We start from the raw sequence: 11,901 nt of genomic DNA, 5'->3' as shown, positions 1-11,901 counted from the left end.
TGTGTGCATATGCCAGGCTTAGTCAGACAGTCTTCCTTTTTCAGTATACACACATTGACAAATTGTACATGTATCCTGCTCAGAACCCCTTTGCCATCTATCTACAGCAGTTGACCTTATGTTAAAATTGTGACTCTGGAGGTTGCAGTTCAGAATCAATTTATACAGATTACAGTGAGTGAACCTCCACTGTGGAGTCTCACCCCACAGCAGAGATAAAAAAACAAAGATCCAAAGTGAAAAAGTTGGGGTTTTCACAGGTAGAATCCACTTCTCTCTCAGTTCCACACTGCCTTTGTAGAGCTTCTCAGAGTGAATAGCCATAACATCCTTTATTTTGTGATATCAGGAATGGGCTGGCAGTCTTAGAGAAAGAAGCTTCTCAATTTGTTGGTCCTCCGACAGCATGTGAGCTTAGAACACATGACGAGGGAAGGAATTTCAAATGGGATTTGCGTTCAAATGAGCAAAGACAGGTTTCAGCATTTATTGTGTACTTGAGGCTCCCATAATCTTCTAACATTTAGCAAAATGATTTCTAGTAGGCCAGATAATTCATTGTAGTACAATTAGTAATCTGTTACCCCCATTTTTATACCTCCGACTGCAGGAGCAGTCAACGATTTCGAAGCACCATGACCTAAAACCAGTAACTGTCATTGCATGTGACATACCGTTCGGTGCCCAGTGCAAACTCACTTATGCTTTGCTACATTGCCTCTGGGGAAGAACTTCTCAGAGCGGTCCATGAATGCCAACACCAATTGGTGAAAGCCTTCATGTCTCTGGAGGAGGCACTATTTATCAGCACCAAAACACAAAATACATTTTCTATGAATTTGCTGAATTCATATTAATTGGAAATGCAAGTGATCATTTTGATGTTACAAAGTATAAGTTTCCTTATGGTTCCCAGCATCCATGAGGTGCAAATGAGATGCTTACTGCTGCAGCAAGAACATTTTGGAAGCAAACTTTAAAACTTTAAAGTACTGATTCTCAGCTTCCCTCCAAATAAAAATAGAGCTATATTCTTGTTAAACATTTTTGTATCCACTTCACATTAAAATAATCTTGAAATAATCACAATGCACACATTGTATTTTTTTTGTAAATCTTTTTATTAACAATTATCCAAAAAAAAGACAATGGGGTCTGACCATGGCCTCTTATGCTGACGACACGCAGCTGGCGGTCACCTTGAGTGGGGACTCCGACCGTGATGCCCCCAGATTTCGGGAAGGACTCCTAGCAGTGGCCAGCTGGATGAATACCAACTGTCTCCAGCTTAATGCCAAAGAAACGGAGGTCATGATAGTGGGTAAGCGAGCGTTTCTCTGGGGTGATAAGTGGTGGCCCCCTGAGCTGGGTGTAACCCTACTCCAGTGTCAGAGGTAAAGAACTTGGGGGTTTGGCTTGACCCTGCCCTCAGCTTCTGTGGCCATACGAAAAAAGTAGCGGCCACCTGTTTTGGCATCTTACGAGGGCTGAGACCTATCCTGAGGTTCTTTGATGCTTCAACCAGGCAGCTGGTCATTCAAGCATCTATACTATCATGGCTTGATTACACCAGCTCACTATTGCTGGGGGCCAATCAGGCTGAAATTGCGCGGATGCAACGTATTCAGAATGCTGCAGCCAGAGCCCTGGTGGGGCTACCGAGGTTCTGCTCTGCAGAGAGTACCATCCGCTCTCTACACTGGCTGCCGGTGGCACAGAGGATCTATTTTAAGACCCTGTGCCTGTCATTCAAGATACTCAGGATGGCCTCCCCCCCCCCCGATTCTTGACAATCTTTTGAAGCCTTATGTTCCTTCGCGCCCTTTGAGATCCATGGGCCAAAACTTGGCTGTGGTCCCACGTTTCAGACTGTGTAGAGCGGGAGGACGTTCCTTCAGAGTCTTGGCTGCAAAGTTGTGAAATTCTCTACCGTCCCACATCCGCGGAATTGATGAGCTGCTGAAATTCAGGAGAGCCATCAAAACGCATCTGTTCCCTCATTTCTCTTAGGATCCTGATCTGTGTGTCTCCTCCTTTATACTGCTATGTTGTGTCTGGGTACCCTTCCAGAAGTGCCAGGACGCCCCTTGGCTGGGGCATCTGTGCGCTATAGAAGTGTTAGTAACATAACATAACATAACATCTTGAACAGAACTGCCCTACCCAACACAGTGAGAGCGGAAGAGCCCTCCAGCGCTCCACCTCCCTTTTAAACTGGTTCAGAGGGGGACCCAGATTATTGGTATACCGTAGCTTTTGGTCAAGTGTAACAAATACCTAGGTATTTAAACCCTACTGGCTCAATCTGTATAGGGCAAGACTGCGGGATCACTGGCGGCTCGCCCCTGAGGACCAAGAGCACCGATTTCGTCCAATTAATTGCAAATCCGGAATATCTTCCTAATATGGCTAGTACATCTATAAACTTAATCAAAGATCCCCTAGGGTTGTTGAGATAAAGCAGAATATCATCTGCGTACAGTGAAATTTTATCCTCCCACTCCAGTGTCCACCGCAGGCCTCGTATTGACCAGTCCTAACTAACCCATGCCGCCAGAGGCTCCAAGTCAAGAGAGAAGGGAAGCGGGGACAAAGGGCATCCCTGTCTTGTGCCCCTTCCAAGTGGAAAGTCAGCCGACTTGCAGTTGTTTACGACAACTCTAGCCAAGGGATTAGCGTATAACAAACGTACCCAACCTACAAACTCTGGTCCAAAGCCCATCTTCACCAATACCGCGAACAGGTAGGACCACTCTACTCTATCAAATGCCATAGTGGCGTCTAAGGACACTAGTACCGCTGGCTCCTGAATCATCGGGGATCTACCCAGTATCCCATGCAACCTCCGCAAGTTGAGAGCTGTATTTCGGCGTTACATGAAGCCCGACTGATCCGGGTGTATCAAGGTGGTGATTACCTTAACCAATCTAGTAGCAAGTAGCTTCGCCAGGACTTTAGGCTCAGCATTGAGCAGCGAGATTGGTCTGTATGAGGAGCAAAGCGTCTTAGGTTTGCCCGCCTTATGGATAACCGCTATATTTGCCACCCGCTAGTTCTATGGGAGCAGACCCTTCTCTCTACTTTCTGTGAACATGGAGCAAATATACGGGGCGAGTTTATGGGCATTCAATTTATACAGTTCTATTGGGATGCCGTTCAGGCCAGTCGCCTTCCTGGATCTTTCCCCTCTCATCGCCTGTGCCATTTCATCAGTGAGAGGGGAGTTCAGCTATCCCTTATCTTCTTCTGACAGCGCAGGCATATGGTTGTCCCTTATCATAGCACTGTTCTCAGCCTCTGTATACCCTCCGACCAAAGTGTATACACCTCTGTAATATTCGGATAACTCATCTGCGACTGCCTGTGGGTCCGTGACAGCGATAGAATCTGCTCCCTGTAACTCAGGTACCAGCCGCAAAGCCCATTCCCCTCGCTCGAGCCAAGCAATCAATTTACCAGCCTTGTCTCCATGCTCATATATTTGACTTTGGGTGACCTTATTCTGAGCTACCGCCCTGTCTCTAGCTATGGCTTTGCACTCGTCCTGTCGTAATTTTAAAAGATGCATGTCCGCCGGAGTGGCTGTCTTGGCCACCAATTCTTCAAACCTTGTCACGTCTGATTCCGCCCTCTCGACCTCTGCCTGATGCTTCTTTTTCTTCCCCGCCATCAAGGACAGGACCTCCCCTCGCACTACTGTCTTATATGCTTCCCAGAATGAATGTGCCGAATCAACAGTACCTACATTTTCTTGGAAATAGCGATCCGAAATCTTGGCAATCTCTCTCTTAGTAGCAGGGTCCCTTGAGTGCTACGCACTAATAGGAGCCACTCTACCTACTGCAGGCTGCCCGAGCTCCACCTGCAACCACATGGGAGAGTAATCAGAGATCCCCCTTCCAAGGTATCGTGCCTCTCTGACCGTAGCTGCTAGGGCCGCCGATATCAATATGTAATCTAGCCTGGACATGATCTGGTGCACGGCGGAAACATGTGTAAAGTGCGTCTGCGTCGGATTTCGTATCCGCCAGCTATCCACAAGCCCCATCGTTTCTAGGAAGTCCGAGAGCGATCTATGAGCTGGTCTGAGTATTCTTGCCGGGTGTCTGTCACTCTCCCCGCCTATCACTGCATTAAAGTTGCCCCCTAACACCAGAAGGCCCAAGGGGAAGGTGAGAAAGACAGCCCCCAAGTCACGGAAAGTATCAGACTGAAGGCCAGGCAGGACGTAGATCGACAAGAAGGTTATCATCTTCCCCACCCCCCACTGTCCCGAGATACCAATATAACAGCCCCTTTGGTCGAACCACGTGGCCCTCATTGCTAAGGGAAAGGAGTTTTTTACCAAAATTTCAACCCCCCTGGACCCTGTGGTAAACCCAGCATGAGCCACCAACTTATATCCTCCTTTATGGAGAGCCATGCAGAGATTGCCTATGAGATGAGTCTCCTGCAATAGCACTACATCAGGAGAATGCCTTCTCACCAACTGATTAACCATTCCTCTCTTGATCCCGTCCCCAAGGCCATTCACAATCCAGCTCAGCACCTTTATCCCCGATCCCCAGCTAACATTCGACATTTAACCAATATGAGTAGTGTCCGACCGTAACATTGTCACCTGATGCATGAAAGGTAAAAATTAAAGAAAAAACCCACAGTGCAAACGATACTGCGTATAATAGGATCTCCAAACTTAACCAAAAGACTCCCAAAGCCCACCCCCCCACCCTGCACCCCTGCTCATGGCTTATGCCCAACCCCAACTGGCAGTGTGCCTGTCGCCCCATAAACTAACCTACTGACTAACTAAAAGTAGAAAAGGAGGAGGTCAGGACCCCGTCCCCCCACCCCCTCTTTGAGTAACCACCCGTTCTATGTCCATGTCCACTCATTGTCCTGGGAGCAAAATCAAAACAGAACATATGGGTTGAACCCACTACCTGTCGCTTTAAAAAAAAGTCCCAGACAGCCTGCAACCACCATTGTTCCTCTTCCTGCAGTCTGTCATCGCCATCACGGTCGTGCCTCTCTTGTCTGTTCGGGGGCGGCTTTCCAACCAGTCTGCAGCCACTTCCGGTATGTCAAATAACCAAACCCTCCCTTCAGCCTCCACCCTCAACCGGGCTGGGAACATCATTGTGTATTTCAGTACTGCATCTCTGAGTTTCTTCTTTAGTCCGAGGAAACTTTGGCGCTGTTTCTGATCAGTCTGAGTAAAATCCGGGAAGAACGAGAGCGCAGCGTTTTCATAGCGAAGGGGACCTCCCGATCAGGAAGCCTGCAGGATAGCGTCTCTGTCCCTAAAATTTAACACCCTCGCAATCATGGGGCGGGGCCGGCTTGGGTTTTCCCCCCGGCACCCTGTGTGCTCGTTCGATCGTGAAGAAGTTGCTTAGTTCCCTGGGCTTCAGATGGTTAAGAACGATATCCTCGACAAATAGGTCCGGGCTAGGCCCTTCGCCTTCTCGAGGACACCTATAATGCGAAAATTGGTGCACCGAGCCCTCCCCTCATATTCGTCCAGCTTCCGGTTGGTCTGGGCGACGGAGGCTTGGAGATCAAGTAGTTCCTGCTGGAGCTGCGCCACGTCATCCATTAAGCTAGCGGTCTTGATATCATGGGACTTCACTTTCTCACTTGCCTTAGTGAGATCAGCTCGTATGAGATTGACCTCAATGGTGACACATCTAACTTATTGTCCAGCGATTCCATCTTTTGACCCAGGGAGGACACCATCAATAGCCGCCATCACATCAATCGGGGTCGGTTCAGCCGACGGGCCGACAGACTCCCCTTCGCTCTGGATCCGTTTTGACTCCGACGGGGACCCCAAGGCATCGTGTACCGGTCAAGTTTGTTGGGTTGTATCTGTTGCGACCCTTTAGTGGTTTTTGACTGTTGCCTCTCACTCTCGGATTTTGACGCCATCTCAATTGCCTCCTTGGCGCACCCCTGGCCACTCCACTCTGCCTGGATGTAACAACGGCTCTCTATTCACTCAGTCGTATGTATGCGGTGTCCCCAGCCGGATCTGGTCACAGTACCGTCGAGCGGAAAGGGCTCAGCCTCTAGACAGCAGTCCCCAACTGGCTAGTCAGACCTCGAAGCGCGAGTCCACAATCTCAGGTGAAATGCAGGGCCAGCGAGGCATCGTCCCGCCTATCTCTAATCACTATGTCCAGGGCCATTCCGGGCGGGTCGGCCCCACCGTCACTTAAGGATGTATGTTATAGTCGGCTTTGACGCCCCCTGCCAAAACCGCTGCGCCACCTCCACTGCTCACCCCAATCATTGCCCCCCGGGATTCAATGGCGCCAGTGCCGTTCAATCCAGCGGCAAAGGCAGGTGTAGGTCTCACTCCCGGAGGCCCCGATTTATGGCCACCGTCACTCAATCAGGGGGCAGCCCTGCAGGCAGCAGTACTTTATTCAGGGCCAGGCTTCTCTCAATGCCACCTCCTCCAACGCTATGCACCGGGAACCCCTGCAGCCAGCCACAAAATCCCTGCGTCCAGGGCCATTTTGAGCGGGTCGGTCCCCACTGTCACCCAAGGATGTACGTTATGGCCAGCTTTGGGGCCTCCTGTCGCAACCACTGCGCCATCTCCACTGCTCACCCCTATCTCTGCCCCTCCGGAGCTCAATGGCACTATAGCCGTCCAGACCAGCGACCAAAATAGATGCAAGTCCCACTCCCGGGTCCCCGGCTTCCAGCCACCGTCACTCAATCAGGGGGCAGCCCTGCAGGCAGCAACTCTTCATCCGGGGCCAGGCTCCTCAAGTGCCACTTCCTCCAGCGCTGTGTACCAGGAGCCCCCGCAACTACTCTCAAAAGGATGGAGGGGAAATCCCAGGCTCGAATAATCATCTGCCCATGTCTCAAAATTATATGGTGCCTGTAGCAGTTTTTGGGCACCGGGGGCGCACAGTGTCTTCCTGCGCTCTGTTCTTAAACAGCAGACGCGCTCCCCGTGCCGCCACCACACCCCTTGATGCGAGCCCCGGGTCGGGAGGACTCGCTGCAGCCGTCTCCCCCGCAGCTGCGCCGCCACTTATACGGAGCCAGACGGAGGGGGGGAAGGCGGGGGCCTACACACTGCAGCACACTCTGTCTCCGGCACTCTCTGCTGGGCGCCAGTGATTGTCGATCTGCACCAGGACCTGACCGGCGACTTCCGGTTTGCGGCCCCGGTGTTACTAAACTTGCAGCCAACTCTCCCGTCCAGTCTAGTTCCCGGCTCCAGCCATCACCAAGGCCTCAGAGGGCACGCCGTCTATCTCTGGCCCGCGATGACACAGTGGGGCCGGAGCAGCAGGAATAGGCACCGCTCACCTTCATCCGAGTAGCGGTGGGGTCAGCAATCAGGATGAGTTCCAGGATAGTAGGATGGGGGACAGGTCCGGGGGAGCTGAGGCTTCAGGCGGCGATCTTTGACCGACACGTAGCTCCTCCTCACACACATTGTATTTAAGGTGTGTTAAGGAAAGTAATTAAGTGGTATAAGTCAGAGCTATATACTTCTGTCATATGTTTATTATATAGCTGCTGGTTAAAAAAACAACGAATGTATGTTGGAACGAGTGAATGTGAACTCACAAAAACAAAAGATAGTTAACTTCCCAACGAATAGAGTGAGATTATGTAATTGCTTTGAATAAATAACAATGATTACATAGATACAATTTATGTTTCAGTTTTTATAGATGTAACCATTCTGCTAAAAACAAGGTATATAGCAGAGATATTCTAAAGGTATAGGAAGAAAGTGATAACCATTCATTCAATTTAGTGATATGATGCTAAAGATATTCACTTAAACTTGTAGACAGCAATGCCTAGAAGAGTGATGGCTCTGAGTGGCGATATGCAGTGTCTCTATTTTCTCTTTTATCCCATTCCACTTTATTTGGGTTTGTTGTTAACCATGTACTCCTATTGTGTATGGAGGGCTGTGAATACAGAGACCAGTACAAATGTTTTTGCTCCTGTTGAATATAGAACAGAGGTTGGTACATTCTGATATTAGCCAAGGAAACAGTCAGATGCAATGAACATTATACCAATTACAAAAAGAGGCATATCATTGAGAATTCGAAATTGTAACAGCAAAGACTTGCATCAAACAGGGAATGGCACTTCTAAAAAGAATAAAGCTTTTGTTTATTTTATTAGGCATCAGAAGTATCCAACCTTCATAACTGGAATCTTCTTATAGGGAAGTAAGAGAGACAAGGTATGTTATTGAATTATGTAGCTCTTTATTTAGTATTCAGCAAAATACAGTCACAAAGTAACCCACAAATCCTTTGATCTAAAAATGTATACAGTATATATTTTGCCCACAAGGCAATTGAACAGTTCTATTTCCTTTAGAACAAACAGTTATTCCTTGACCCAATAACAGCTTCTACCACTATACAATCTTTCATACTAGTGTTGGTGATTTTTCTTTCATATTAAACTGCTACTATAATAAACTCCCAAAAATATTCAGCATGTGAATAGACTGATAACTATTTGAAACACAGAAGTACTGTAAGACTCATTTATCCAGATGTTTGTGTCTGTTTTTAATGCTTGAGATGCCAGTAGAAATAAAACATACTTAGAAGGAATACTTTTTTCTACTGGAAATTTAAATAAAACACATAATATTCTGTAACTTACTCAACTCCCAAAACAGGAGTGCTGTCCTGCACACAAATACACTGAACGTAATCAGAAAATAATGGCATCCCTTAAAAGCTCCAAATCATTTCTACATAGTAGAGATTTAACCCAGTTTAAATAGATTCTAAAATATTCCAAGCAAACCATAAGCTTTCAAAGGTATATTCTCCCAACAAAATGTGTAGAAAGACTTCACACAAGAAGTAGTTTATTGGAAGAACTGGACATGCCAAGTCAGAAAATGTGTTTACAATTTCATTACAAGGCACTTGGTAAAGGCACATTTGAAAATAGTAGTATTTCAATGAAGTTTCTTCTTACTCTGACAAAACAAACATTTAAGTACGTTCAAAAATATGTTCCCTCAATTCTGGCCAAAGGCATTAGCGGTACCCCAAATGAGCTTGACCGCTATCTCATATATTAAGAACCTATAACTGAATTTCCACAGCTGCATGAAATGCTGGACAAATACACAATTGCTACAGAATTTGGAATTTCCCATGTAATCTGATTATTTCATCAATTAATTGTGATTTAGTTTAGACAGTCAATAAAAAGATAATTCAGTCAGCTGGCTATCTTAAGCCCAACTATAATTAAGGCACTTGGAATGCTGCTGAAGTCCACATGTGACATATTCCACAAATTGTAGACTCTTGCTCATTACAGCAAAATTATTTCTACCTTTTATGGTTCAAAATCTAGACAAAGTAAATGGTGTATTTTACTTACATACTTTATCCAAAAATAGCCCTAACTAGCCAACTTCTTGGTGTCATATTTCCTTGCCATGAAAACACCATGGTCAAGTGAAAGGCTGCCAGTGTCGGTTTACTTGTTTATTCGATAACTTGAGTCCAACCAGTTACCTAGTGTGGTATCTATGTAGGTGTGCCTGGAGATTGCATTGCCTCTCCTTGTGTGTTTGCCCCACAGTACACACACTCTACATCCTGGAGATTTTAGTGCCTGCATTACAACAATAGTGTATTGTAGCCACAACCATTGGCATCATCACATACACAGCACAGATCCAAACTATACAGTAGGCTAATCACTTGTCAAAACAATGCCATGCCTAGATTAAACTGTAGTCACACCTAACTCTATAACAGTAGTACCCATGAGACAACTCTTGGCACCATCCAACTCGACATATTGGCTAAGCGCTTGCCATCTCAGTGGTACTTTATTCCAAGGTAGAGCAACACCTTCATACCATCTCACCAATCTACATAGCAACAAATCTGAATAAATTATCTTAAATTTACCATAATTTCATACACATGGAATGGAATCAAAGCAGCGCAATGGGCAGAGATGCTTCAAAACATAGCAAACACCAAATGCTGAGCAAGGGATACCATACACTCCAGAGGATCGAAACATTGTGTTTTTTTTTAATCAAACATAATGCTCAACATTGGATCCATTATTGGATCTAAAAGCCCACTATCCAACATAACTTATCACAAATAATTAGTCTCCTCCAACTTGCCCACCAATATGCAATAAAACAACAATATGCAATGTCAATAGACCACTTTGACCTTTGGCAGTTAGAACCCAAAGACGTAAAATGCATCCAGATTCTGAAAGCATTTCAGGACCGAATAGTGGGAATGCACTACCTAAATTGCCATAAGAGTCCTTTCTGTGGGATGAAATTTACATTCATTCGCATGTCTGAGGGGTGTCACTGGACCACCCACACAATAAAAAGGCAAAAAAGATACATAAATGTTAACACATTTTAACCAGGACTAAATCTTATTGTGTGAAAGAATGGCAACCACATCCAAGTGTGTGGAACGTGTCCGCAAATGTGTGAACAGGGTGACAAACTCAAGATAATCAGATTGCTGGTTTAGATCAAATACGTAAGAGAAACACACTGAACAGCACTAAAGATATGCTATTTCATTTTTTTTGATGCAAAACAAAAATACTGTTTAATTTGTTATTACAAACCTTACAAATGTATTTGCAGTGTTTATTCGAACTTTTTCAGAGAAAGACAGCAGTGATATGTTCTTGAAAACCTCCTGCATAATCGTTTTCTAAATCGCACGTCTATGATGAGAAAACTGCAAAGGGTTTTTCCATCTTCTAACAATCCATGTTTGGTCCTGAATTTCATCCTTCACCATCGTGGAATTCAAAGATCCATGTCTTATATCTTTTTTCAGTTGTAAAAAAAATAGGCATAGTGGAATGTTTCCTCTTACGGTCAGCGTTTCTACAAAACTACAACTGACTTCACACTTTTCTTTGGTGAGGATTACACATTCAGGGCTCCTGAAGAAGATAGAGCTCTTGTATCATTCATTTTTGCATACTTAACGTCACAGTTTAGCAGACAGCCTCTGCATTTAAGTTTGCAATTGTAATGTCTAACTCCACTCTAATCGCCCGAACTAAAAATCCATTTCTGGAAGGCATCTTCTGGATTACATTCGGCCATAAACGGATGCTCTCCGTTTGCAGTAAGGCACATATTCAATGCTGTATTAAATATAAGTTGATCCTAGAAAGACAAATAGAAAAAGGCTTGGTCATAATGTGGAGTTAATTTATTATAAATCTGTTTCATGCATATGCAAACTGCTTACTTTGTTGCCAAAATATACTGAGATTCGCTTTTTCGCTATGGCTAAAGTAAAACGCAATTCCACCAGCAAGATTTACTGCAATTAAGGACATAAACCACTTACTAACAAATTGTAATGTGAAATCGTTTTGCGACCATGCCAATAGTAGTAAAGAAGTTAAAAAGCTCCTGCCTGATCAAGTAGTAAGCATCTATGGGAAAAGTGAAAAAGACCATGGCAAACAACTTGATATTACAGGAACCTGCCCATGTTTACAAGCTTCTTCCCAACGTCATAACAATCCCTCTGTGTTAAGAGGACTGTAAACTCTGCTCACAGAGGCATTCTGTCACATGCAGGACACAGTCCTTCATCCTAACCAGGTAGGTAACCCGTAACTGCGGACGAAAATCAAATGCCTGCGTCTGGCTCCTGATTATTTTTGAACCAGGTGCTACTGTATTGCTCTGTGCAGAAGACAATGGCAAGTACTGATTGCATAAATATTGTATTAGCAAAAGATGACCAATGCACTGCCCACTGCATTGCGTATATAGCCTTATAAATATCAATGTAAGCGCTTCCAAACAAAAAGGACATTTTTTGGCTTTGGCATGTTTGGTCAGCTATTCGA

The 11,901-nt window shown here is 45.5% G+C and overlaps 1 protein-coding gene across 1 annotated transcript in view; it reads right to left on the bottom strand.

Annotated features, from left to right (window-relative positions):
• Positions 1-8,241: 8,241 nt before the first annotated feature.
• Positions 8,242-11,901, bottom strand: part of GALNT3 (polypeptide N-acetylgalactosaminyltransferase 3) — a 465,357-nt gene continuing 461,697 nt past the window's right edge. The window contains exon 11 of the mRNA XM_086956590.1: positions 8,242-11,203. Coding sequence (XP_086812716.1) covers positions 11,081-11,203 — 123 coding nt within the window. The 3' untranslated portion in view covers positions 8,242-11,080. The remainder of the gene's footprint in view (positions 11,204-11,901) is intronic.

The sequence above is a fragment of the Lissotriton vulgaris genome, chromosome 2_1 (assembly GCF_964263255.1).
Source record: "Lissotriton vulgaris chromosome 2_1, aLisVul1.2, whole genome shotgun sequence".
NCBI lineage: Eukaryota > Metazoa > Chordata > Amphibia > Caudata > Salamandridae > Lissotriton > Lissotriton vulgaris.
The sequence above is the reverse complement of the archived record's forward strand: the minus strand, read 5'-3'. Positions and strand labels throughout refer to the sequence as shown.